Genomic DNA, 26,742 nt, shown 5'->3' with positions numbered 1-26,742 from the left:
CAACTTTAACCTCTCAGCCTCCAGGTACGTTGCAGAGGCTTGCCCTTTCCTAATTTACTTAGCCATCCAAGCCTCTCACTGGCTGGACAAGTCCCTTATCTTCTTCCAGGTCTCTCAGTTCCCCCATCTGTTTGTCAACTGTTTAAAAAGGGACAGGCCGGGCGTGGTGGCGCACGCCTTTAATCCCAGCACTTGGGAGGCAGAGGCAGGCGGATCGCTGTGAGTTCGAGGCCAGCCTGGTCTACAAAGTGAGTCTAGGACAACCAAGGCTACACAGAGAAACCCTGTCTTGAAAAACCAAAAATAAAAATAAAAAGGGACAGATAGAGATTGGTTGGAGTGCTTGACATTCTAAGGCACTTTCCGCCTCTCACTGCCAAAAGTTTTATATCTGGTTCACTTAGATGCTCAATGTTCTTCTCCCTATCCTTCTACTTCCTTTATATGAATACACATTTCTTTTATGGGCAGGAAACTTTGAAAGAATCCATTGAGAACAGAATCTGAGGAACTGGATGCTAAAGGAGGCAGAAAGCGGAAACAAGGCTTGCAGAAATTTCAAAGTGCTCAGGGACAAGGCCAGGCCAGTGGCCACTGGGTGGAGCAACAATATTTGACAAGCCAAGCAATTTTAGAAAAATGGTCCCCTTAGCCAGGTTTAGCTTCAAAGAGAGGTCAAGGGACTTGGAGTCTGCAGATAGGAAGGAGCAGAGCATCAGCCGCTCTAGATGTGTAGCACAGAACCCCGGAGCTGCTGCCCCACATTGCCCACCGTCACCAGCTGCCTGCTTTGCATAAGACATGTGGGAGCCAGGGGCACCGGGGACAGAGCTCCCGATGGGCTGAGGTTTCTATTTCAAAGGTGCAGAGACAACATGGAGATTAATAGAGAGCCCCCTTGCAGTTCCCAAGACGCTTTCATCTGGTTTGCTTTTATAGCAACCCTGTACAGATAGTGAGAAAGGAAGGTTATCCCATTTACAGATCAGAGAGGAGACAGAATCTACTCAAGTTGATCTGACAGCAAGGGGCTAGCCAGACCTTAACCCAGAGTGTTTTGACTCCAGAGCCAACACTGGAGTTGTTCAATCAAAACCCTCACACCCCTGCTTTTTTTTTTTTAAGGTACTGGAGACAGAACCCAGAGTTTCATACGTGCTAGGCAAACACTGCATGCTGAACTATATACTCAGTATTTTATTGTATTTTACTGTATTTGGTATTTTTTACTTTGAGTCAGGGTCTTGTTAAATTGCCCAGGCTAGCCTTAAACTTGTAATCCTCCTGCCTCAGCCTCCTACTATCTGAGATTATTGGTTTGGGCCACTAGGCTTTATAGACTTTTGCATTTTTTCCTTAAAGATACACACACACACACACACACACACACACACACACACACACACACAGAGAGAGAGAGAGAGAGAGAGAGAGAGAGAGAGAGAGAGAGAGAGAGAGAGGTGTTTAAATTTTGACCGGGAGCATGTATTATCTCGATATGAAAGGGCACAGCTTAAACAGAAGGCAGAATATAATTCCTGTGAGACAGCAGATACACAGTACGCTGGGGATCTGGAAGAAGGAGGAGACAATATTTGACCTAGGCTTCCAAGAACGGCAAAGGTCTAAACAGACTGAGATGATGGGGGAAGGGACATCCAGAACGGCAGACTCTGGAAAGTTTGCTATTCACACTTGGCAGCAGTTGCTAACTTTCGAGACAACAGGCCTGCAGCAAAGGAATTCTTCATGAACAATTAAGTGCACAGGCCATGTAGGATTTCCTGTTTCCTACCTTACTTCATGCTATATTGTGGTACCTGTGGTGGAGCCCCAGGCTTGGGAAACACCTGCTTTGATCCATATATCCTTCAGGTTTCCTTGAGCAACTCCAACTGGACCAGTTCAGCTAGACACAGGCAGAAGGGATTATAGGGACTAGTCAAGGCCTCTCCTCCAACTGCTTTTTGCCACTGCCTACCAGAACCCAGACTTCTGTGTCATACTACCTGATGATTAGACTGATCATGATTTTGGTAAGTCAAGGCCAAATCTCTTTCTACCTAAGGATCATAGAAACAATGTACACACACACACACACACACACACACACACACACACACACACAAAGACCTTTAAAACCAGACTCGAATTCTCTCATTTTAAGGATGAGAAAATTGGGATCCAGAGAGAACAAGGATCTGGCGAAGGGCAGAGAGGGTCTGTTAGGAGTGAAGTCAACACATCCTGCCTGGTTGTACTTTAGTCCGCATGACGGTGATGAATGACCGGCCTGGGAACTGGGCTTTTTCAAAGATGCTCAATGGCAGACATGAGACAGAAAGCACATCTGGTCTTTAGAGACTTGAAATCACAAGGCATTTGTTTCGGATCCTTCCACCACTCTACCAGCAGTTTCTCCCTGGCCTGCATGCTATGGCCTCCCTGGAGTGGGGGGGTTGGGGCTCTGGAATCCTGATTTATTCCTTGAGCCTCAGCTGATGCTTCTGTGCTCTCAAGTCAGATTTCCGGATGGAAGACAAAGTCTCTCCTTAAAGCCACTCTGCTGCCTGAGTCAGTGATGGTGGTAATTTAATCATCATTTGATAAATGCCATCTATGTCTTGTCTGAGCATTTATAGGGCATTCCCATTCGCACACCCGTGCATAGAGCCTACAATCTAAGAGCAGAGTATCGGGAGCTCTGTTTTTATATGTAGAGAAATGCCAGGGGCGGTGGTGCATGCCTTAATCCAAGTGCTCAGAAGGCTAAAACCCAAGCGGCACTACATAAGGAGTTCCAGGTTAGCCTGGACCACAAACAAAAGAGAGGGAGGCCTAAGGCTCAGAGAGGTAGTACAGGGCTGACAGTCACAATTCAGACTGAGAATTGTATAAATTCTCTTGCCATTCTGGAGTTACTAGTTACTTTTTTCTTTTCCTTTCTTTCTTTTCTTTTCTTTCTTTCTTTCTTTTTCTGGTTTTGCGGCAAGGGTCTATAAGTCATTGTAAGGAAGGATAGAAAAACAGTGCCAACACAGGAAGTAAAAGGAATTTCTCATTCTGGAGTTTGGTGGATATTGGTCAAGTGAAAATGAGGAATTCTGGCACAATCAACATTTTTAGGGGACATTGCCCACATAGAGACAGTATTTCTTTTACATAGTATTATATATAATTTTCAAATGAAAATGTAAAAATAGCAATAAACTGTGCTTAAGGTCTAAGCATGGATAGCCTTGAACATGGCCTTACTCCTCTGGATTCTTCCTGGGAATCACACAAGCAAGATCATTAATTTGTGTTTACAGATCCCCTCACTCCCTGAACTACCTTGTTCTGCAATTAATTTCTACAGCACAATCAAGGACGCAACTTTTCCTAAGTGGAGTCCCTAAAGGATTAGGGCCTTCCTTAGACTCTTGCTGTGCTGACTCCCATTCGCTGCCACCTCTGACGAATGGATGGACAGGTGCTGCATGATGGAACAGTTCCCAAATGTCCTCCCTGTGTCTGGCTCTACATCAAATATGAGTTTACAAAGAGAGATGAGACAAGGTTGCTGCTCAGGCTTTTGTACCAAAGCTTTCCTCTCTCCTAGACACCAAGCACAGTGAAACCCTTTCCCACACCAGCCTCTGGAGCTGAAGAAAACCTCCACATCCTAGTTTTAATCTAAAATGACGTCCTCCTTCCATACAGTCCAATCTTTGAGGGCAATCAAGCCATCATATGTGGATGGATGGTCCTGGAATCATCCTCCATAAAGAGGTCTGTCTCCTTTGCCTTCAGGGAGACAATAGATGCCCATGTGACACATATGCCTATAGAAACTCCAGAGGTAGAGAGCGTTGATTTTCTTACAGGGCTGTTTATATTTCTCTGAGACCCAAAGGTGGACTACACTTCCACCCTATGGACTACTCATGTTTTTTTTTCAGCCCAGAAGCCAGAACTTTAAAAAAGCATAGAGGTCTATCAATATTGGACTTTTTTTTTTTTTTTCTGTTTTTCTGGCTCACCCTTTTGCATTGGCCCTATTAGTTTTGTGTGGAACACATGATGGTACCCACTTCTCAGGGGTAATGAGCTGAGACACCAAAGCCAGGCAAACTCACAGCAGCTCTCAGGAGTGGTAAAGTGGTTATCGTAGGAGACAGCTGTGGTATGGCAAGTCACTTCTCTTCACCGGCTCTCTAAAACCAAGAAGCGTATACTATACGTACTACATGTGCTATATGCTGTTTTTGCATGTGTAAGGAATGTCTGTTCCCTCTAAGCTTTAAGGGAAGGCTCTGAGTACCTGTGTATTTTGGTTATCCTCAGAGAAGAGAGAAGTCCAAACCTTTCTTTAGCCATAGCATAAAAGGCAGGACATCTCTGGAGTCAGATATGCCAATGACAGTAGTGAGATCGAAGTATGGCAGTTGCAAATGAGACTGGAGTATAAGAAAGGGCTGGAGATTCTCAACCTACGGCTCTTCCCCTCCTTAAAAGTCCCCTTTCGGCCTGTTTCTCTTTCCGAACCTTGTAGGGCTCTGCGTTTTGTTTTCTAACAAGGGAGGCCATTCCCTTCCTCTGTGGAATGTATGCCCTGAGCTAGCCTGTTCCAGGGATAAATGAACACAGAGTTGGAAGCCTGTGTTCCCAGGAACTCTGCTTCCTATGTTTTCGTTTTTCTTCTAAAAAATGCAAACCAAATCAACTCTTCCTGTTTCTGGGTTTGGGATGTGGAAGGTCACACAGCAGGAACCTCCAGTAAACAGTTCAGAAAGCTGGCCCTGGGCTGTCCTGCAGTGGGGCTGGGGTGGGGGGTGGGGTGGGGAGGTGAGGGGTGGCCGTTTGAGTGGATTCAGACCTGTGAGAAGAAGAGTGGGATGAGAAGCAGCATCCGGGTTGTGGCAAGGATCAAGCCTGCTTCTGACACCAGTTTAGCCTGTTTTTCCGTGGCAGACCAAAGGCTTGATCTCCCTGTCCATCAGTAGGCTAATTGGGAAGGTCACAGGGACTTCGGGAGAAGATCTTAGAGACAAGTTTCTTCACTCTGCGGAAGGACAGAGTCTGAGGAGAGCATCGTAGAAGAGTAAACACTTGTCTCTATTTCATCACTCACGTAGCTATCTATAAGTTCTTCTGCAGGCACTTACTTGCGTTGAGCTTTAAGTTCCCAACTTCAATGAGCACATCAGTCTACACAAGCGGTGAGATCCCTTCCACAGATATAATGTGAATAAATTATAGTAATAAAAATAAATAAATAAATGAAAAGATTTTCTTCTCCCTCAAACACCAGAAAAGCATAATGCCAATGGCCCAAGGGAATAAGGAATATACCGCCCTCACGAATCTCCAAGGAGTAAAAATGAGATCAATAAGTAGAACTTGATTTACCCCCAATTCTAATAACATTCACTGAGCATAGAGGCAGGTACCTGAAGTCTTAACACTTAGAAAAATGAGACATGGGAATTATTGCAAGCTTGACGCCCTCTTAGACTACATAGAGAGGCTCTACCTCAAAACAGCACAAGAGGAGGAGGAGGAGGAGGAGGTCTTTGGACTGAGTATAGAATAACAAAGGCTTCACCATACCTACAGAGTCTGGTCAGAGCCAAAGTAGTCAGATAGCAAGAATGGTATAAAAGGGGAGCCAGCTAACAGCGGAATACCAGGTTCAGCTGTAATCTCTAATAATTGCTTTTAGGTGGAAAACTCAAGACTCCAAATGGCATCTTCAGGAGATCTCCAATTTGTAAAGATAGAACTAATTGAGCCGGGCAGTAGTGGCACACACCTTTAATCCCAGCACTTGGGAGGCAGAGGCAGGCGGATCGCTGTGAGTTTGAGGCCAGCCTGGTCTACAAAGTGAGTCCAGAACAGCCAAGACTACACAGAGAAACCCTGTTTCAAAAAACCAAAACAAAACAAAAAACCTAATCAAATGAAACAGATATGAGATAGCCCTCAACTCTGTCCTCTCTCATGGCCCCCAAGGGCTCTCTAAAGCTTCTAGGGCTCCTCAGTTCTCCTTGTGAGAGGCATTGGCTAACACGACCCTTAACAACTCTTTCTTTCTATGTTGAGATGTGGGGCAGGCTCCAAGTTCTAATGGCTCACATGGATCTGGACCATTGGTTGAGGCTTCTGTACCCTCACAGCCATGCCTTAGAACATTTTATCATCTGAAGCCAGTGGGACTGAAATGATAGGGAAGGAAGTATAAAAACTCACAAATCCTATTGTCAGAAGTTCTTTATCTATACTATCAAAAAAAAAAAAATTAAAAGGCAGTCCATGGCAGATTCCCTGTTAATGTGAAGTCCTGGCCTTACATCTAGGGATATTGTGTCAGGCATGTAGACAGTCTGTGAAAGCTCATGGTCTACTGTAGAGACAAGAGAATAAGACAAAATCAGATAAGGAAATGTGTTATAATGGAAACAGGAAAAATGGGCATAATATCTAGATGGTGGCTTGACAAGCTGACAAAGCTAAGGATAGAGTTCAGTGGAAGAATACTTGCCTGACGTATGTGGCCATCGGTTTGTGTCTTGATACTATAAGTAAAATGAGAAAGGGGGGGAGGAAGAAGAAAGAGGAGGAATGGAGGAGGAAGAGGAAGATGAGGAGGAGGAGAAGAAAAGAAGAAGAAGAAGAAGAAGAAGAAGAAGAAGAAGAAGAAGAAGAAGAAAAAGAAGAAAACAGTTATGAAACAGAATCCATTCATGCCTAAGCTCCTGTAGGTCCAGAAGGAGGGCTGTGACACAGGTGTGGGTAGCAAAAAATAAAAATAAAAATAAAAATAAAAGGACAAATTTAGGAAGCATTACAATGAGATCTCTTGTGCAATCTTAGTGGCTGAATGGTAGCTAGTAAGAAGGATGAGAGAATCCATGTGACACCCATGATTCTTGCTTGAGTGGCTACTGGTGCATTAACCACGGGAGTCCTGGATGAGACAGTTTCCTGAGGCCTGAAGAAAAACTGTGCTCTCTGGTGGTGAATTTGAAGAAACCACAGGCCCCTTTCTGTGACAGTGTCCAACAGTACTTTCCAGATCCTTTTCTGGCACTTTACCTACAATTCCTACTCCTCTATATCCTCTAATCTTCTGGATTGGCTTAGGCTATGAAAATGGGCAAGTATACACTGTGCCTTGGTGCATTCATTTGACCTGCCTCTATAAGCCTGTGATAAACTCTGCTTTGTAGTCTTGAAAAACAGGAGCCAGGCATGGTGGCACACACTTTTAATCCCAGCACTCGGGAGGCAGAGGCAGGTGGATCTCTGTGAGTTCGAGGCCAGGCTGGTCTACAAAGCGAGTCCAGGTTACACAGAGAAACCCTGTCTCAAAAAAGAAAGAAAAAGAAAGAAAGAAAGAAAGAAAGAAAGAAAGAAAGAAAGAAAAGAAAAACAGGAACCATGAGGCTAGGCTTCATAGCACCTTTCACCTCAAGGGAAGTACTTATGATTCTCCACAGTCCTGGAAACCCTTGCCACATCCTCCCTGCCCCAGAAAATCTTGAAATTACCCTTCTACCATGCATACTCCTATTTCAGTTTGACTCCTGGGATGATGCAGCATAGTATGAGGCTGAGATATAGGAGACAACACAGAGTCAAAACACAGGAGATCATGGTGACTTTTTGGTTTGGTCAGATAATGAAATTAAGGTTCAGTGAAAGCAACTGACTCACTGTCAGAGGAGGAGTTAACGGCAGAGATGCTAGGTCCTCTCAGCTCAAAGCCAGTGTATCTGCCTTAGCTGAATTTACTTTAGATTATGGCTGAAAGATTTCCTGTCTCAAATGATAATCCATTCCAGATACCCCTCCAACTAAGTAGTTGTTTATAATCTTCTAAGTTGCTGGAGAAAATATCTGTCAAATGATAATCAAGTCATGATCTGCAAATGTTCGTTGCAAAATAGCAAATATGGAGTGATTGAATCCATCAAGAATCAGACATAAGAATGATTTGGTGCTTTTCAAATGAATAAAATGCTTTGAGTTGTGATGATGATGATGATGATGATGATGGTTTTCATATGCTTGGTGTTTTAGTCTCCTGCCCTCCTGAGTTTGAGAGGTGGTACCCAATAGCATCGTGAATTCATGTATTCAATTGAAGAAATCTGTTTCTATTTTCTACCATTTACACAGGCAGTCCTACCCACCCCCAGGAATTGGAGGGAGGGTACTGGACAGCTGATAGGCAGAGTGCAATAAGAAGACAAGCCTGCAGCCAGACTGGAGCCAGTCGGGTTGGGAGTGGGAGCTCTGGTTACAGGCAAAGTATTACCCCCCAGGTTGTTGCAGCCACTTTAGCAGCAGCCTGGAGAGAGGCTCTGAAGGGCTTTGGGCAACAAAAGAGCTTTGTGCAATAGGAGCAAGAGGCCTCAGAGAGGATTTGGCATAAAAGTGGTAGGAAGAAAGGCCTGTGCACACCTCCCCCCCAATCTTTACAGGCTGCTGGACAGGGGAGCTAATGGCTTCCATAGAAATGTGGAGTCTATGGTGGTGTCATTGGATTTCAGAGCAACATAGACCTTAGTGATGCTTTAGTGAAGGCTAATTCATTGTATAGCTAGGGACACTTACACCCATAGAGGAGAAGGAATAAGCCTAAAATCACACAGCTGGTAAAGGACAAAGCCAAAACCAAAATAGAGAGCTCTTCTGCCAGCCCCACGCCACCCCATTCAAGTATTAGAGACTGGTTTGAAATATGGCTTTATTTGGAGGAAGTTAGTTTCTATTAGGTTCCAGAAACTATCAATGCTCAAAAAACATGGCAGAAGGCCTTGGTGGAAGTAAAGGGTAAGGCAGGGATGCTGAAAGCTTGAGTGTAGCAAAGGCACCAAGGACTCCACTCCTCTTGACCTGCTGGTTCCTATTCTCATACTCTGCAATTTTCTACTGTTCACTATATTTTAGCCAGAGATGATCTGCTGCAGCAAGTTAGTTAGCCCTCTGACTTGAAATAGCCATTGGCTCCATCTACCATATATCAGGAAAAAATATAACTAAGTACCATAAAACCTAATATACGCTACTCTTTAGAGTAGCCTCCTTGATTGACTTAAAGAAAGAGATTGAGTACGCAGGTCATAGGATGAAGTGGCGGGGGCTGGGGGTGGAGCAGATGTGAAGAAATGCAAAATTTGGGGAGCACTGTGCTAGGGGATCTGCAGGGTGATCGTGCTAGCAGGGGTCCTGGAAAGTCCATCTGAATTGATGTGAGCTGGACATTCATCTCCCTCTTTGGTAAGGTAAGACAAGACCATAGCAAGAGATCTCAGGAACTCTCATACCAAGTTTTTTTGTTTTGTTTTGTTTTGTTTTCTGCCCATGGAACAGAGGAAAGCAGAACTGTCCAGAAAACTATTTGTTTGACTGATCCTAATAAGATTATATGTGCTAATCATAGGTAACTACCAGATTCAGAGTGCTAGATTGGCTCTTCGCCTCTAAAAAGTCTCTGGCTGGTCCTCTCCTCCACCACCCTGTTCTGCTATGCTAGCACTCACTCGGTGTGTGGCTGCACTGAGATTCCTAGAAGGGAAAGCATCTTCCTGAGGCTAGTTCCGGCAGAGGGGGTAGAGTCAAGACTCCCAAACAAATGCTGATTCTACCACAGTGAGTTTCCTTCCCCTACAGCTCTTCCTCTGGCACCCTCTCCACACGCCCCTCTCCCTACCCCCACCCTATCAAGCAGCTCACTTTCTTCAGACCACCTAAACTCATCGAGGGACCAAGAAGCTGCTAACAAGGGGCGGAAGACATTTTGGTTTTGTAAAACTCCGGAATTTTGAGACACAAAGGCACTGCCTTTTCAACCAAAAAATAATAAAGCAAAGCACGGTTTCTCCTCATTCTATCAGTGAAACATCAGAAATAACCACTTTGTTCAGTATTTTGACACACACACACCTCTTTTGGATACAGGCCCTCACTATAATTAGGCCAGCCTAGACGCCGTCATCATTGGACCTCTCTGCCTCTGCTTCCTACATGCTGAGATTGCAGGTGTAAGCCACAGGCCCAGCTCAGCATCTCACTATTTCTGTGTATAGTCTTTGTACAAGGACCATGCTCCTTTTCTCTGACTTGTTCCAGTTGTAGTACACGTGGTGCTAGTAAGCGTAACTTTGATGTCTGTAATGCCCTAGTCCTTGTGATCCATATGAGTCTCATGGAAGAAGTCCTATGTTACTGATGTGGACCGCACTCCAGAGAGGAAGCAATTGGCTGGGGCTCATATAATGGGAGCTGTAAGGAACTCCAGGCTAGTGCCTTACCATCCTCCTATAAACCCATGATTTCTAGTGATTTGGCCTTGATTTGGCCTGAGACTGTGTACTCACATTTATCCTTCAGTAGAGGTTTTTTTCCCCAAGCTTGAACCCAAACCAATAGCAGGAAGAGAAGTGCCATTCCAGCTTCATAGACGGCAACCTCCCGTGCTACCCTAGAAAAGGCATTCCTCTCCTCTCTGGAGGCCATATGGTATGATATCCATGCTCCCAGGGCTCAGCACCAGTTTGCCGACTTTGTACTGACACTCTTTTTGTTAACTCAGTATGTATACACAGATTACCTTGAATTTGATCCCTCCTCCTTGTCTACCCTACCATATCCTGTTTGTTTCTGTGCTATGTTTTGAACCCAGAGTTTAGTGTGTTAAGCAAATGCTCTACCAACTGAGCTGTATCTCTGCCTCCTTGGGTACAGATATTCTAATGGGACAACCTGGCAGCTGTAAGTGCATTTGTCTGCTTTAGGGGGAGGGTCACTATTTCAGGGCCTTGAGGGGTTTCTTTTAGCCCATGCAGCTGGTGTCTGGAAAATGAAGAAGTTTGTTGTTCTCCTAGTATGGGGAGCACCCAGAACTTGTCCTCCCCAAGGTCCCTGGTGCAGAGAAGAAACTGTACTCAGCAAGAAGTCCTGGAATGATGATGGGGCTTGAGAGGCAGATGCATGCTCTGTGCTTGTCAAAGCAATGTTGCTTCTTCAAAAGAGGAGCCTCTCATCTGCTGTCATAGCAAATGCAAACAAACACCCCACCCTGGCAGTTCTCCTTTTTAGTAGCCACTACCCCCAGAACTCAGGGTTCCTCAAGTGGAAAAGTCCTTGGGAAGTCACTAAAAACCCCCTGACTCCTGCTAAGACTGTACCTAAAGCAGTTCCAACTCTTGGTCCTTGGCAGCCAGGACCCTTCCAACACCCTCACAAGATGCCTCACCTCTGCCTTCAGCGTGACACTTCACTGATGTCTCGCTCTTTCAGTGACCACCTCCAGCCATAACTGCCACCTAGGAGTAATGCTCATTCACGTCATGCATGAGCTGCTCTTGATGGAAGGAGGGGGGAGACCTAATGGCAATGGCTGAGACCTTGGTGACCCCAGCAAAGTCTGACCTCAGCTACGAGTTCTGCCAGTGACTGCCAACCTTTTCCTGGCTAGCATCCCACCTTCTCTGGTTTGCCAAAGCAATCCTTCCTCTCTAGATAGCGGCATTCTCTTCAGCACGGTGAAGCTGATTGCAGACTGCGAACTGCTTTACTCACATCCAAGTTGACACCAGGGGGCAGAAGGAAGAGAGCTGGTCAGACTCAAAGGAACTTGTCAGAAAGCAGAGGGAATTACTGAATTACACATGTCCGCTTAATCTAACTAGTCTGGAGGCCTACCTCCTCTTGGAATCCTTCCAGACACAGCAAGTATTTGGCATATCTTGGGCACAGACCTCCAATATCAAGTTCCTTCCTTCTCCCTTCATTTACCTACACCCGGTTCCTGACACATTGCCTGTCTGTAGTACACGTGCCAGTGAGAAGGCGGCCGAGAGCAAGGGAGGCACATGGGTGGCTGCTGCCTGTTGATAGCTCCGGAGGGAAATCCTTCCCTGGCTCACAGACAAGAGCCAGACCTTCATCTGAGAAATAAAGAGGCGCTGCCCATAAGCGAGAGCCAAAAAGCAGGATGGAAAGAGGCCAGGATGTGCCCAGGGGAGAGAGTCAGAGAGAATGTCTCCAACTTTGCCACTCAGCCCTTGCCTCAATTCCTTAGGGCAATCAGCTGACCCATACAGATCACAAGGAAGCTGTATCCCATTGTAAGTCATTTGTGTGGTGTGAGGTGCATCTCGGCTACTTACCAACATTCTTCCTCACTGGCAGCAATGGGAAGCACTGCAAAGGAAACAGAGAAAAAGTCATGGCATCACAGAGAGAACAATGTCAAAATTGAAAGTGGGCCAAGTGAGGTGGCTAAGCTGGTAATGGTGCTTGCTGCCAAGCCTGTCACCCTGAGTTTGATTACCAGGCCCCTCATGACAGAAGGAGAGAACCAATTCCTGCAAGTTATCCTCTGATCTTCATATCTGTGCCACAGCAAGCACACATTGCACGCGCACAAGAGACAGATATACATTCAAAACTGAAAAGAATCTTTAGAACTAGCAAGCTCAATCTACCCATTTTATGGAAGGGCATATAGAGGTCCACAGAAGAGAAGGATGATTGAAGGGAAAAGTAGAGCCAACAATCTCAGACTCCCACCTACCTACTCCATTCTACTACTTCCTACTCCACTGGCTGCCTCTTGTGATTCATTTTTGTCTTACAGAAGGGAGAATGCTCCAAGTAGTACACAGCAGTTTCAATATCTGACATAGAGACTGCCAGAAAATCAGTAAGCATCTGATGTCACAGATGTTTATCCTGGGGCTGTCTAGAAGTAAGGTTCTTTGGTGGAAATAGTAGTATTTAGAACTGGGAAGCCCAAGTTGAGGACAGCCTTTCTTTTCTTACTGATTTTATGTGACACCAAATAACACAATCACTTGAGTCTTGGTTTCTGTATACTTAGGAGCAGGAGAGTAAAAATCCTGACCTCACAGGCTTTGTAAAGAAACATATATAGCCAGATATGTACTGTAATCCCAGTACTTGGGGAGGCAGAGGCAGGTGGATCTCTGTGAATTCAAGGCCAGCCTGGTCTACAGAGTGAGTCCAGGACAGCCAAGGCTACACAGAGAAACTCTGTATTGGGAAACACAAAAATCAGAACAACAACAACAAAAAGAAAAATATATAAGTGGGTTTCAGTGCCTTAAAAAATACTTTATGACTTCATTGGACAAATGTTTACAGAAAGCCAGAAATGTTAAGAGAATAACAGTCCTCCAAACAAATAAGGTCCTTGTGGCTGGTACTTCTTAGTGGGAAGTAACAATCAATAAAGAAACAAAGACATTTCAGGCATTACAAAAGCCAAGGAGAAACTTTAAAAAAAAACAAAACATGAGCTACACTATGATAGGGAAGTGTGACTAGGAAGGTGGGCAAAGTGAGGCTCTCCCAGGAACTGAACTTTGAACAGTGACCTGGATGATAAGGAGAGATCTACCTGATGCAGAACATTCCGGAAATTCCAGGAAAAATCTGGAGAGAAAGAGGGGCCGGGCGGGGTCGGGGGGAGGGGGGGGAGGTAACAGCCAAAAATCTGCAGGGCTTTGAAAACCAACAAGAGGCTCTTGGTTTTGCTGGGAAGTGCAAGCAGGCAGCAGTTGGGGAGCAAAGGGTGAAATGATAAGAGTGACTTCAACCTTCAAAGGGTCATTTGGGCTGCTGCACAGGGAGGGCTGGCAATGCTGCCATGGAAGCAGAGATCTGTCAGAAGGCTTTTGTGTGTTGTTGGGCAAACAATGTCGGAAGCTTGGACTAAAATGATAGTGATCGATCTGTTAAGGAAAGAAAAAAGGAAGGAAGGAAGGAAAGGCCTATTTCTCAGAGATAGCATCTTCTTGCTTGCTCTGTCCTTTATACAACTTGAAATCAACCAAAAGATTATCAGGAAAGGCGCTGTCAGAGTAGGTGCCATGTCTCTTACCCTAAGGACACTATGGTACAGACACTTATTCTCAAGGAGCCCTAGTCCAGGGAGGACTTGTTTCCATCTTGGATCACCCTAGAATAGCTACAAATCAGGTCTGTCCTAGAGGAGCACATTTCTCCACAAGAAAAAGAAGGCATTGAAGCATATCCATGTTAGTGTTCACTGGTAAGGCCTTTGAAAGATGTTAGTGAGGTAGGCAGAAAGTTCTAGAAGCAGAGAGGTACAGATATAAAAGTCCCCCTGAAAGCTACAAAGTAGAACTTTTGGGTGTTTTGTTTTATTTGTTTGTTTGTTTGTTTGTTTGTTTTTATGTTATAGAGGAGTTTATTAAGTGAGCATAGGGAGAGAAGGAAAGGAGGAGGGGTACCCCAGAGAGAGAGAGAGAAAAGGACAGATACAGAGACAGAGACAGAGGAAGAGAGTGGGAGAGGAAGAGGAAGAGAGCCAAAGTGGAACTTTGAATAAGCAAGTCAATATAATTCTCACTAGTGGACAAAAGGGAATACAAGAAAGAGAAATAATGAATAGGTGGAAGAAAAGGACAAAGCAGGGACCCAGAGTTTCTATATATGACAATTTTGATGATAAATTAGGAAATGAACTAACAGTTGGGACAGACAACTACTCTGCAGTCCTTCTATAGTCATATTATACCCTTTCTCTCCTATTCTACTACCAGACCAAGTAACCATGGGCATAATAAAATTAAAGGTTGTTCAAAAGATAGAGGAGAGCCCGGTGGTGTGGGCCTATAAAACTAGATACTCAGGAGGCCACGACAAGAGCACAAGTCTAGTGCCCACCTGTGCTACAGAGTGAATCCAAGGCTATCCTGAGCTATGTAGTGAGACCCTGTCCCAAAATAAAAAGTTGAAAAGGAGTGCTCCCTCTCTCATCCCCCACTCCATCCTCCAGTCTTGGTCTCAAGTAATCTAGGCTGTTTTCAAAGTCATGATTCTTCTACCTTCACTAATGAATTGCTTGGATTACAGGCTGCCACATCTATTCTGACTTTAATTTTGCCCTCAATTGTGATGCTTATCTGGTAGATGAAAGCCTTCTAGAAGAAGATGGGGCATGAATTTCTGCACTCTGGTGCTAGGCTACAGTAGTGCTTCTTGTCTCCTGGTTGTGGAACATATTCCTGCCAGATCTGGGGGTTCTGAACCCAAGAGCCATAAGGGCAACATCAACACAGTCACTCTGAGCTGGAAGTGGTGGTAGACATCTGTAATTCCAGAAATCTAGAAATTGAAGCAGAATTGCAAGGTTGAGGCCAGCCTGGGTACACAGTAAGACCCTAAAGGAAAAAACAAGAAAGCAAATAAATAAATAAATAAATAAATAAATAACAAAAAAAAAAAAGACAAATGAAAAAGGCCAAGATTAGTAGTGATCACTTCTTCCTCAGTGAGCCATTTATTCATAATGTATTTATTAATTTCCTTATTCATTCCGTTGATGTCTCCCCAGGACTTGGTCTTATGTTAGGTACTCAGGCATTTAGACAAATCAGACAGGTTCCCTCTTTGTGTGTGAATTCAAGCTTCATGTGCAAATTGTCATATGTTCTAATCTTACCAACCCCGCTGCATAAAGCTTTCTGTACTGAGCAGGGAGAACCATTTTGGGTAGGAGGGGACACTTCTCAAAGCACTTGAGTCAGGTCTTAAAGGCAGACAAGGGGTGAAAAAGAATGACGATCAAACGGAAGAACACAGAAAAGGGCAAGGAGGTGTCCAAACAGGTTCTTTGAGAAACTGAATCTGAGTGTAGTCTGGCTGGAGTGTAGAGCAGCAGATGCAACCAGATCAGCAGATAGGGCCCAGATTAGGAAGGGCCTGTCAGTCTGGGAAATCGTTGAAAGTACCTGAACAAAAAAGGAGCACAGTTAGGTGCATGTTGTAATTTGCTGTTGTTATTTGGTTGGTTTTGTCTGGAAAATGTTGTTGTTGTTGCTGTTTGCTTGGTTGGTTTGGTTTGCCGCTGCTGCTGCTGCTGCTGCTGTTGCTGTTGCCTCTGTTGCTGTTTTAGACAGTATTATTTCATGGCTCAGACTATCCTAGAACTCACTATATGGTCCAAGTTAGCCTCAAACAATCCAATCCTCTCCATTCAATGACCTAAATGTTGAGGTTGCAGACATGAACACCTTTGGGCTGGTCATAGTATTTGAGTTATGTTGTATTTGTTGGTTTGTATGCTGGGGACTGAACCTGGGGCCTCATATATGCTTGGTAAGTGAACTACGTACATCTCAGCCCATAGAGTCATGTTTCAGAATGTTACCGTGGACCAGCGGTTCTCACTTGTGCAGCAGTCACATATCAGGCCATATAGCAGATATCCTGCATATCAGATATTTACATTGTAGTCCATAACAGTGACAAAATTACAGTTATGGTTGAGGGTCACCACAAGATGCAGAACTATATTAAACTGTTGCAGCATTAGAAAAGTTGAGAACACTGCCCTAGATGTTGAGTGAGGGATGGGCATGGCATTAAGCAAAACCAGAAGGGAGATTGGAGCTCTGGATTGGATGGAGACCTTTGGAATAGGAATGGGGGTACCAATAAACAAATGGACTATTCACATGGTAGAAGCCATATAAAGGACAGAGGATGAGAAAATTAAAGAATAGATTCCTGGATGGCATCTAGGTATCTGGCCTGGCTACTAGGTGAATGCTGGCACTACAATCAGAAACAGAGGAGAAGGCGGTTCTGGAGTTTATGGGAGGAAATCTTCCTATTCCCATGAATCTTGTCATGAATCGGCTCGATTTTAGGAGACTGGAACATCTCTCCAGAGAGGTCTAATTGGTACTGGGGTACACTTGCTAATGCAAAGATAAATGAAGGAAGATGCAGTCTCTTCCATCAAAGAACCTTCAGGCTTGTAGGAAAGAAAGTGACCAGGCAGGGGGAAAAGATGAATTTTGGAAAGAAAGAGAGGCTGAGTTTAGGGAAATACACCTATACTCCAGTATTTGGGAGCCTGACGTATAAGGATCATGAGTTCCAGGCCAGCATGAGCTGTAGTTAGAGTCCCTCCATCAAAGCAAAAAGGAGACAAATAATAGATTGAAGGAGAGGGAGGGAGAGAGAGAGACAGAGAGAGACACAGAGACAGAGAGAGAGAGAGAGAGGAGAGAGACAGAAGAGAAGACAGAGAGAGAGAGAGAGACAGAGAGAGAGAGAGAGAGAGAGAAAGAGAAAGAGAGAGAGAGAGATGAAAAAGCATAAAGATGCCTGCTGCTGGTGGAAAGTAGAAAGGTCTTAGTCAGGTACTTTGAATAGAAACTGCAAAAGCTACCAATAGGCTTGATGGAAACCCAAAGAACTGTCAGCCATATGGATGGACCCAAGCTCGCTCCCCCTAGTATCTTCTCTGCCCAGCCTACAGGCCCTCCATAGTCCTTGACTTGCTATCTGAGGGGAGACCTGGAAAGTCATTTTGTCCTTTCCCTGTCTGTTTTCTCGGCCTCAAGCTCCACCTTTGTTTCCCCGACATCCCGTCACCCCTAATCAACCCTGTGCTGTAGACCCAGGCCTCAGGCCACAGTCATGAGAGCACGTTCTTCACATTCCAGCCTCCCCCAGTCCTCTCAGTTTGGCCACACAGAGCCCTATTCATGGCCTGGCCCTCCTCCCTTCGCACTGGGACCTCACCACCCCCAGGCCCAACCCAGCCTTTGCCAACATAGACTATGGCTTCTGTGGAAAGCAAGCTCCCCTGGCCCCCCTGGCCCCTCTAGAGCTGAGTGTTCAGCCTACCAAAGTCTTTCAACTGGTAGGTGGGTACATGAATTTTACAGCCTATATGTGTGTGCATGCACATGTGTGCGTTGTTTACTATACTAGAACGGGTGCTGGATCAAGCCAGGCTCTCACTGGATATGAGCAGCTGGGACACATGTTGGGTTCTTAGAGAAGCTCACAGTTTAGTATGACAACAGCTGGATTATATGGAAGATGGCATGTTGGTTGGGACTAGACTGAGCTAGCACTCTCTCACCTGAGTTATGTCCTGAGGCCCTGGGACAACTTTTTTTGAATGAACATCACACCTGTCCTCTTGTCTTCTCACTGAAGGTGCTAGCTGTCCCATGCCAGCTTGGAGACTATGGCCTGTGTGTCCATTCCTACCCTTACAACTACTGTAATCTTCTGTCTAGTCACCACCTCCAGCAAGGAGTCCCTGACCGTAGCCTCATTCACAAACACACATAGAAATTCCTGCTGATTTGGGCATATCCCCCTCCAGTTCTGTTAGGGCTTCCTTCTTTCTCCACCCTAACTCCTCTGCTGGCCCTCAGGGCTGGCCCCTCGCAATTTAGCCCCTTTCCCTCAAGTCTCCAGTTTCGCTCCACTGTGTTGCCTTAGCAGGCTAACAGCCAAGCTAAGAAAGAGAATAAGGGAGAAGCTGCAACCCCCAGGGGTTGCCTAGCTAATCTCAGGAATGTCCTGTCCCAAAGAGTTGACTTTCCCACCAGTCAACACAGATGCTCCTTCCTGCTGAAACCTTGGGAATCTTTGTAGGAAGAGCAGAGCAGCCTTAGAGAGAACGGGGTAGGAAGTGGCTGGTGGGGAAAGATATAGTGTTTTCAGTGTGGGTGGGGTCTCATCTCCTGGCTCTGAACCCGTGTGACCAGAGCTGGGAGGAGAGCGTTGGGGATAAGAAGAATAGGAGATTGTTTAAACAACTCACTTCCTGAAATACAAGGTGATAGCATTATCAGTGTTTTCTGTCAACCATTTGCTTCCACAAGATGCCTTCAGCAACAGGCTTTCCAAAGTCCGAGGAAGAAAGAAATGGCAGGTGTAAGTTTCCCTTATTTCATAAGTGAGACAAGCGAGGGCCCGAGTCATGTGTCTGAGATCTCAGAGTAGTAAGTCTTCTATCTTCATATGCGTCCATACTTACTGAGCCCCTGCTATATGGCAGGTTTTTGTCACATAGGCATTCCTGTACTTATGAGATAGAGCGTGCATTCTTCGCTGTGTTGTAGATAAGGAAACTGAGGCACCGAGAAAGATGAAGAGGCAGAACCTGGGTCAATTGCTTGCAGTTGCTTCAGTGCACCACTACATCCCCCTTTTTTCCTCCAGCTCTCAGTAGGTGATCCAACTCAGGGCAAAGGAAAGGCCAGAGAAGGTTTGCCTGTGACCATTTCGAGCCCACCCCTCCACCTCAACTCCATTCTCCAAGGATCCAACTTCCTTCTCTCTGTGCCTGGGCAGTCCAGCTTCAGAACTACCCACTGGCCTGGACTATATGCTCCCTGGTATCAAAGGCACAGGTGGCCACCAAAGTCTGAACTGAGAGATGGGGTTGAAGAATGCCCTTCCCCTACCCCCCTGGGAAACCTCTGACTCCAATACCCAGGACAGGCCATCTGGGCTGCTCTTCTTGTTATTTTTACCAGTGATTTGGAAACATAAGCCAAAGCCTGGCTCTCAGAGCTTCCCGGGTCTCCAGCTGTTCTCAGGCCCCAGGGGCTGCTATGAAGAACAATCACCAATGCAGGCTCTTTTCCCTGAGCCTGGGCTCCCTCCCTCCCTCCCTAGGGAACTGGGAATGGAAATCATTGACATTTTGGGAGCAGTATTCTATATTTTATTTATTCGTGTGATGTGTGTGTGTGTGTGTGTGTGTGTGTGTGTGTAACTCTGAGAGTGAAACTATCAAAGCAGGAAGGACTCAACAAGCAATCCAACCTTCAAAGTTTGTAGGCAGAAGAACAGGCCTGGATTACATATAACCACAGTAGACTTTGGGACTAGATTCTCTGGATTAAAATGTCCAAGATCACCACATAATAGCTAACATTTCTGCGTTTCCATAAAATGAAGATGATGGAGACAACAGTACTCTCTTACAGGGTAAGTGCCATGGTGTGCACATTACAAATACTAAGCAGCAGGAGTTTGAACCTTCTTTAGTTTTTAGTCTATAGCTGTCTCCACCTCTTCTCTCCTCAACAGTTCTAGTGTCAGATGCATACTCCATCCAACAGTCATCCATACATTACACATTTTGGCACCAAAGAAGCTGAAGGCAAAGTTATGGATCAAATAGGTGAAAAGGATGAGTGACACGGCTTCTCACTCTAAACACCTGGGATTTTTGACTACATCATGAACACCAAAGTAGAAGTTCCACATGGACATTTCCAGGTCTCAGGATGAAGGCATAGCTCAGTGGCAGAGCACTTGTATAGTCTGTAAAAGGCACTGGATTGCATACCCACCACCAGCAAAACTTAATCAGTAGTCTTTCAGGCTCATAATCAATACCTTCTCTTCCAATCGCCATTCATTTCCAACCCCTAAACCTGGGGTGGGGGTGGGGTCCCTGAATCTCTACCTCCTTCTCCTATTTCTATCCTTACTTTCCCTGAAATTTTCTTGTTCTTTTCATCAATAGGCCAATCCTTCAGATTAAGATCCATGTGCCAGACTCTTATCTATCAGTTCCTTGGCAAATCCATCAAAGAAGCATCTGGGCCAAGAAGACCCCTTGGCCAAAATATGGCAGTTGTCCAATGCTTTCTTCCCTACTCAGTTGTCTCCCATCCTATGCTAAAAGCTTTTCCCAGGAAGTTTCTCAGAGTACCTGGAAACTAGGCCAATAAAATTCTCAGCACCTAGTCAACTTACATTTAGCCATTCAGGGATAGCCCACAGTATGGATTGTTCATAGGAGAGTGGAGAGGCAGCACCCACTACTCAGCTATTATAACAGTTGACTTGGCTGAAGAGTTCTGCACAGAGAAGCCAGTTAACCCCTCTATCTTTCAGACCCAGGGCTTTGCCTTGTTCCTTTAAAGAAGTTTTCTCGGCCAGGCATGGTGGCACATGCCTTTAATCCCAGCACTCGGGAGGCAGAGGCAGGCGGATCACTGTGAGTTTGCCGCCAGCCTGGTCTACAGAGTAAGTCCGGGACAGCCAAGGCTACACAGAGAAGCCCTGTCTTCAAAAACAAAACAAAAACAAAAATGAAAACAAAACAACAAAAAAGTTTTCTCATGATCTGAGACTGTATGTCATAATTTCTTTGGATCCAATAATTGAGAGGTGACTATATATTCACAGCTCGCATGTGCACGTTTATTTACACATACACACACTTACCAGAAACGGGTTAATTAACCTGTGGAATGTAGAGATAGGATCCAGAAGGCTGAAGTCCTTTCTTAGCCCTGAGAGTTTGTATACATTTGTGTATACTCACATTCTCCACATTCTCCTCGCCCCTCTCACAATCAACACACAGTGCACGTGATGTGTATCTTGTTTGTAGAGATAAGGGCAGAGGAATGGAAAAAGCAGGGCTGTCCTGCTGGCTGGGACTGGAAGCACTGAATCATTGTCACACTGACACCCCTTATCCAGCCAGGCCGATTCCCAGCACAATGAGACACCATGAGTTGGCATAGGGGCAGAGAAGGCCTGGGGTATGAACAAACACATATAAGAATGGATGCTCACTTCATCTACATGTATGTGGGTACATGAGTGTGAGACTGTGTGGTGTTTGAACAGCTGCATGGAGCTGGTTGCTGAGTACAAACATATCCTAGGACTTGGGGGCTCAGGCAGGCAGATTGTCCTGAATCCAGCCTGGGCTACAGAGTGAGACCTAGTCTTAAAAGAACAGAAATAAAGAGACAACAAAAAGAGCAGCCATGTAGAAGTCTCATATGCACTTGGAAGAGACCATTTATGAGAGAGTGCTTGAGACTATGTACATAGATGAATTTAGGAGAGCTCTAAACACATATGCACTCAGAGCATGCCTTCAATACATGAATATAGTGAGTGGGAAAAGGCATGTTGACTCACATTGGACTACACCTAGCAGGTTAAGTTCTGTGAGCCTTCCCACAAGACTTCCCTAACCATGATTTCTTCAACTACCACAAACTCCTTGTGGTTAAATGAGGCTTGTTTCACATATAAACATATGTGCATTATGTATGTATGAGTGGAATGGGCATAGATTCCCCCCACTAGCATCACTGTTAGATTTTTACCAGAGTTAAGGTGCATTTGAATTTTGTAACACAACCAGTATGGAGAGTACAGGACATAAGACTACACTTGACCCGTCTGTATCCTGCCTCCTGATATGGTCTTGGGCACCTCGCTCCTCTCCAGGACCCAGTTTCCTTATGAGAAGTTTAGAGGAGGACATATTTGACTTCTAAGGGCCTTTCTATATCTATGCAATCTCTGTATATTGTGCAGTTGCATACTTAAGTTTTAAGAGGAAGGAAATGAGGGACAATAGGAAAATGTACTGGTTTCAAAGTGCCCCAGAGGTGATGACAGAGATAGAGCTCTACCTCTTAAGAGTAGTACCCTCTAGGGACTGGTGTGCTCAACTGAAGCAGAGGATTCATGCCCACGCAGATTATGTACACAGCACCAAGCTAGGTTCTAGGAAGGAGCAAAAGGTCATGCCAAAGAATCGAAGAAATGATTAGCCCAATGGCATGGAAGGAGGGTCTTATGCATGCTTGATCGTACAGAGAGGTGGCCATAGCTACCTTCCTAGCCCTGCTGATCCCAAGGAAGACACATTGGGAACTGTGTATTAGGCTTGTTTCACACCCAAATGCCTTTGCTTAGGGTACCCCTAAACTAGAGAAACGAAAAACAATCCCGAGGCCTCTTGCACCTTTGTAGTAGCCTTTGCTTCTGAGTTGTCAGCCTTCGGTTCCTTAATGAGTCACTGCTGCTCTTAGATCAAGGCAGGGTCAAAGTAGAGAGCTGAGAGATAATGGTGACAAAGGATTGGACAAGATCTGAGACCCTAACCTCACTCTCCAAACAAAGAATAAACTCTGCCCTTTGCTTTGGTCACTCCCGGTGCACTGCTTGGAAAATCTGCTTTCAGCAGGACCAGCTCACTGGGTCCTCACAGATCCTTTGCGCTGCCAACACTGGCAATATACTTCTTCAGGCCTGTAGGCTGTGGCTCACAAAGATCATGGTCAAAGGTGCATAGCTAAAATGCATGCATGAGGGTTTGTGGTAGAGCTTAAACCCAGTTTGTCTGCTTTCCTCCCCTTCATCTCTTCAGCTCATGGAGTACAAAATTCCTGGGGCTTTGTTTCCCTATCAGGTCTCCAAAAAAGCAGATCTGGATGACGTGAGGGGTCTTTCGGCTACAGCAGCCTCTGCACAACCATGGACCACCTTCAGGCAGCGTGTCCACAGCTGTGTGGCTGTTCATGGGAGGCCTGGCTCAGAAAAGGAGGGTAACTCAGAATAGTACCTTCTTTTGAGCACCCAGCCTTTGACTGGGGTCTTAAAGCAACAGCATTGGAAAGGGGACATGAAGCCCAAGTTTAAGTGTAGGTCTGGCAATGTGCCTCTTAGCTCTGGGATGTAGTCATGTGTCGCTTTGTATCTCTAAAGATCTCATATGACCATAGGATGCCTGTGTTCCTCTCCCTGTCACTACCCTCACCATATGTGTATGCACGCACATGCACATATGCACATGTGACCTTGTACTCTACATAATTTTGTGGATATGCCCGGATCCATATATCTTTATACATGTGCTCAGAGGTGTATGCAGTTGTATGTACATGTGGCTCTCGATCTTCCTAATGCTGCAACCCTTTAATACAGTTCCTTATGTTGTGAGGACCTTCATGAGTAAAATTGTATTTTGCTGCTATTTCCTAATTATAATTTTACTGCTGTTAAGAATCATAATGCAAATATCTATGTTTTCTGATGGTCTTATGTGACCCCTGTGAAGGGGTTATTAGTTCCCCAAAGGAGTCATGACCCCACAGGTTGAGAACTACTAATCTACATACTTGTGTATGTGTGTTGTCTGTGTATACATCTATATTCATGTGTTTTTGTATGTACACTTGATTGATATGCCTAGCTGTATATGGCTGAATGTCACAAATGTAAATGTATGGGTTTTTTGTCTGTGGCCATATGCATGCATGGAATCATATATGTTTCTTGGCCTGGGATGGATATTTTTCACTTCTTTTTTTGTTCTTTTGTTTTGTTTTTGCTTTTGAGACAGGGTTGTTCCATGTACCCCTGGCTTTCTTGGACTTGCTCTGTAGACCAGGCTGTCTTTGAACTCACAGAAATCTGCCTGCCTCTGCCTCCTGAGTGCTGGGATTACAGGTGTGCACCACCACACCTGGACTCTGACCTCCTCTTTTAATTTCTCTAGTCCAGTGCTTTCTAAGTGACTGTCATGAATCAGGGGTACTTGCTGAGCACCTTGGACTAATGAGGACAAGGCAATGGAAGTTCATGTCAAGCACCTAGCATTGGTCATTAATAGGACAGTATATGGGAAGGCTCTCAGGCATCAAATTCAATTCTCCTTTCCTTTATCTTCATCATTCTAGCCAAGTCACCAGCTCTCCCTGCCCATATCTAGCACCACGGCCATTGCAGCTACCTTCTTCCCGGCCCCTTTCTCCACTTGGACCCCTTCACATTGCCCTGGCCTGCTCGTGCTGCTGGAGTGTTTCTCCTAAAAACACCCATTTAATTATATGCCTGCCTTCTTAAAATTGCCCCCCCCAAGCCCCAGAACAACAGGGTCTAGATGTTAAAATTTCATGGGCAAGGTTAACGATTTTTAAATATAGCGAAACAGTGTCACAATCTTTAATTTTGCTGAAAACAGTCATTAAAACTTTCTCAATCTTTTGTTTAAAAAAAAATATATATATATATATATAGATCTATACCATTTGAACCCTAGCCTCATAGGAAAGTCTCAAAAGATTTGTTCATTGAGTTGAAATAATTTCTATTTATGAAAACTGCCCATTGTTTTTGCTTTTCTCTAATTCTACCACATATGGATGAATTTTTCACTTAAAAAAAATCGCCACTAATGGAAGACCATGTAATCCCAACTCTCGGGAAGCAGAGGCAGGTGGATCGCTGTGAGTTCGAGACCAGCCTGATCTACAAAGCGAGTTGAGGGCAGCCAAGGCTACACAGAGAATCCCTGTCTCCAAAAAACAAAAACAAAAAAGAGAAGACCATGATCCCCCAGATCAATTTTAAAGCCTTTGAGAGGCAGCCCCATTTTCAACTCTTGACTTGAGCCACACCGTGAATTGTGCCCCATGTGCAGCACCACTGATCGTGTGCCAGCTTCCAGATCCACCATCCTCTGCCAGTTCTTGCTCGTGTAGTTCCCTCTGTCAGGCATGCCTGGAATTCTCTGCCCCTCTTTTGTGGACTGACAAACTCTTCTCTTCCTTCCACCCTCAGGCCCAATCCAGATGTGACCTCCTGTGAAATCTTTCCAAGTCCCCCTGGGAGGAAGGGAGCTTCCCCTCCTAAGAGCCCTCGGCAAGTCTTCCAACCTATCTTACACTCAGGATAGTTACTCAAAAGTCTTCCCGGAAGACTGCACTTTGAGGAGCGATAGCATATCAAGAAAAGCACAGACTTGGGAGTCCAGACTCCAACTGTGCCAGCCATAGCTGAGTGCTGTTGTAAGTAGCGCTTAGCCACTCACAGTGTCTCTTCCACAGCTATCAAAGAAGGAAATTACCGGATAGTGGTAAAGATCCCCCAGGTCTGGCACATGCAGATACTAAATACATGTTAGTGTCTTGGTACTTGAGAACAGAAATTGTATTGCACATTCTCATGGACTCTCCTGTGTTCCCACATTCCCCATGACCAGGACAGAGCAGGTCTTCAACGAATATTTAGTGCCTGCCTGCCTGCCGGGCTATGTAGTATAGCGCTTGGCATGTAAAGAAAGCTTGATGAACATCACTCTACCATGGTTCTCATTTCCTTTTGAAGGCGTACAAGCCACACTCTCTCTGCCTCATGTAGCTCCTGGTACCTAGTGCACAGTAGATGGTTGCTCCATGTTGGTGAATTTCAATGTGAGTAATAATAATCCACACCATTTCTTGTGTGGATGCCACATGCCAGGCATCAGGCTAGAAATCTCACACCTTAGCTCTTTGTGTTTGCGAATATTTACTATGCGAACAGTTAGCAGCAGCCTCCTTACCCTCCAAGGTTAGCTTAGCCATCCCCCCTTTAAAGCTAGAAAAACGGACGCTCAAAGAGGTCAAGTGTCTTATCTCTGTGGCAGGCTTGAGAAGCTAGAGACAGATTTGGTGGGAAAAAAAAAAGAGCCAGCTAACGTCCTTGTTTCCATAGGAGAGAAGTAAAGTTCAGAGATTCAGTCAAGTGGCAAGAGGCAGTTGACTCGAACCCTGTCTGGCTCCAAGAACCTTGCCCAGTCTCAGAAGCTGGCCAAGCCTTCCCTGTCATCATTCGATGGGCTCGGCTGCCTGCTTCCCCCATGAACAGGGGCCTTAGCTGGGCTGCAGCTGGCCAGACACTTACCTTCACTTTCCTGAAGCAAGCCCAGAACACATCCAGCAGAGGCATCTTGGGGCGTGAGAGGTTGGAGGGACTCAGCAGGGATCTGCTGGGCCTGAACCTCTCTGTCTAGGGGAAAACGGAGAAGAGACCCAGGGCTGTGGGAGAGCCAGCCCTCGCCCTGCACTCCATCAGCGCCACTGGGAGTGGAGAGGCGTGGACAGCAGCAGCCTGTTCAGCTCAACAGCTCATCGGCAGGCCCCTCCTGGAGGGTTAAAGGGAGGGAAAGACTGGAAAGAAGGAAAGAGGGAGGGAGAGAGGCTGGCTAAGGAGGAGGGACCAGGAGGCGGGTCACTGATTCAAACTCCGCACAGTTAGCCAGTTGGCCAGGACAAACAGCGACACTGACTGAAATTCCCTGAATACTACAGTTTCCCCAGCCTGGTTGTCCAGTTTGTCTCCTTGGCTCAC

The 26,742-nt window shown here is 45.4% G+C and overlaps 1 protein-coding gene across 2 annotated transcripts in view; it reads right to left on the bottom strand.

Annotated features, from left to right (window-relative positions):
- Window positions 1-26,521, bottom strand: part of Stard8 (StAR related lipid transfer domain containing 8) — a 75,258-nt gene extending 48,737 nt beyond the window's left edge. Inside the window, exons 1-2 of one of the 2 annotated variants that reach the window (XM_051142571.1) lie at window positions 26,296-26,521; window positions 12,162-12,195 (exon numbers count right to left, since the gene is read on the bottom strand). In XM_051142571.1, the coding sequence (XP_050998528.1) occupies window positions 12,162-12,195; window positions 26,296-26,340 (79 nt within the window). In that variant the 5' untranslated portion in view covers window positions 26,341-26,521. The remainder of the gene's footprint in view (window positions 1-12,161; window positions 12,196-26,295) is intronic. The other variant, XM_051142570.1, reaches the window with a different exon arrangement.
- Between the last annotated feature and the right edge of the window lie 221 nt (window positions 26,522-26,742).

This window comes from Acomys russatus, chromosome X, assembly GCF_903995435.1.
Source record: "Acomys russatus chromosome X, mAcoRus1.1, whole genome shotgun sequence".
NCBI lineage: Eukaryota > Metazoa > Chordata > Mammalia > Rodentia > Muridae > Acomys > Acomys russatus.
This window is presented reverse-complemented; position numbering and strand designations above follow the sequence as displayed.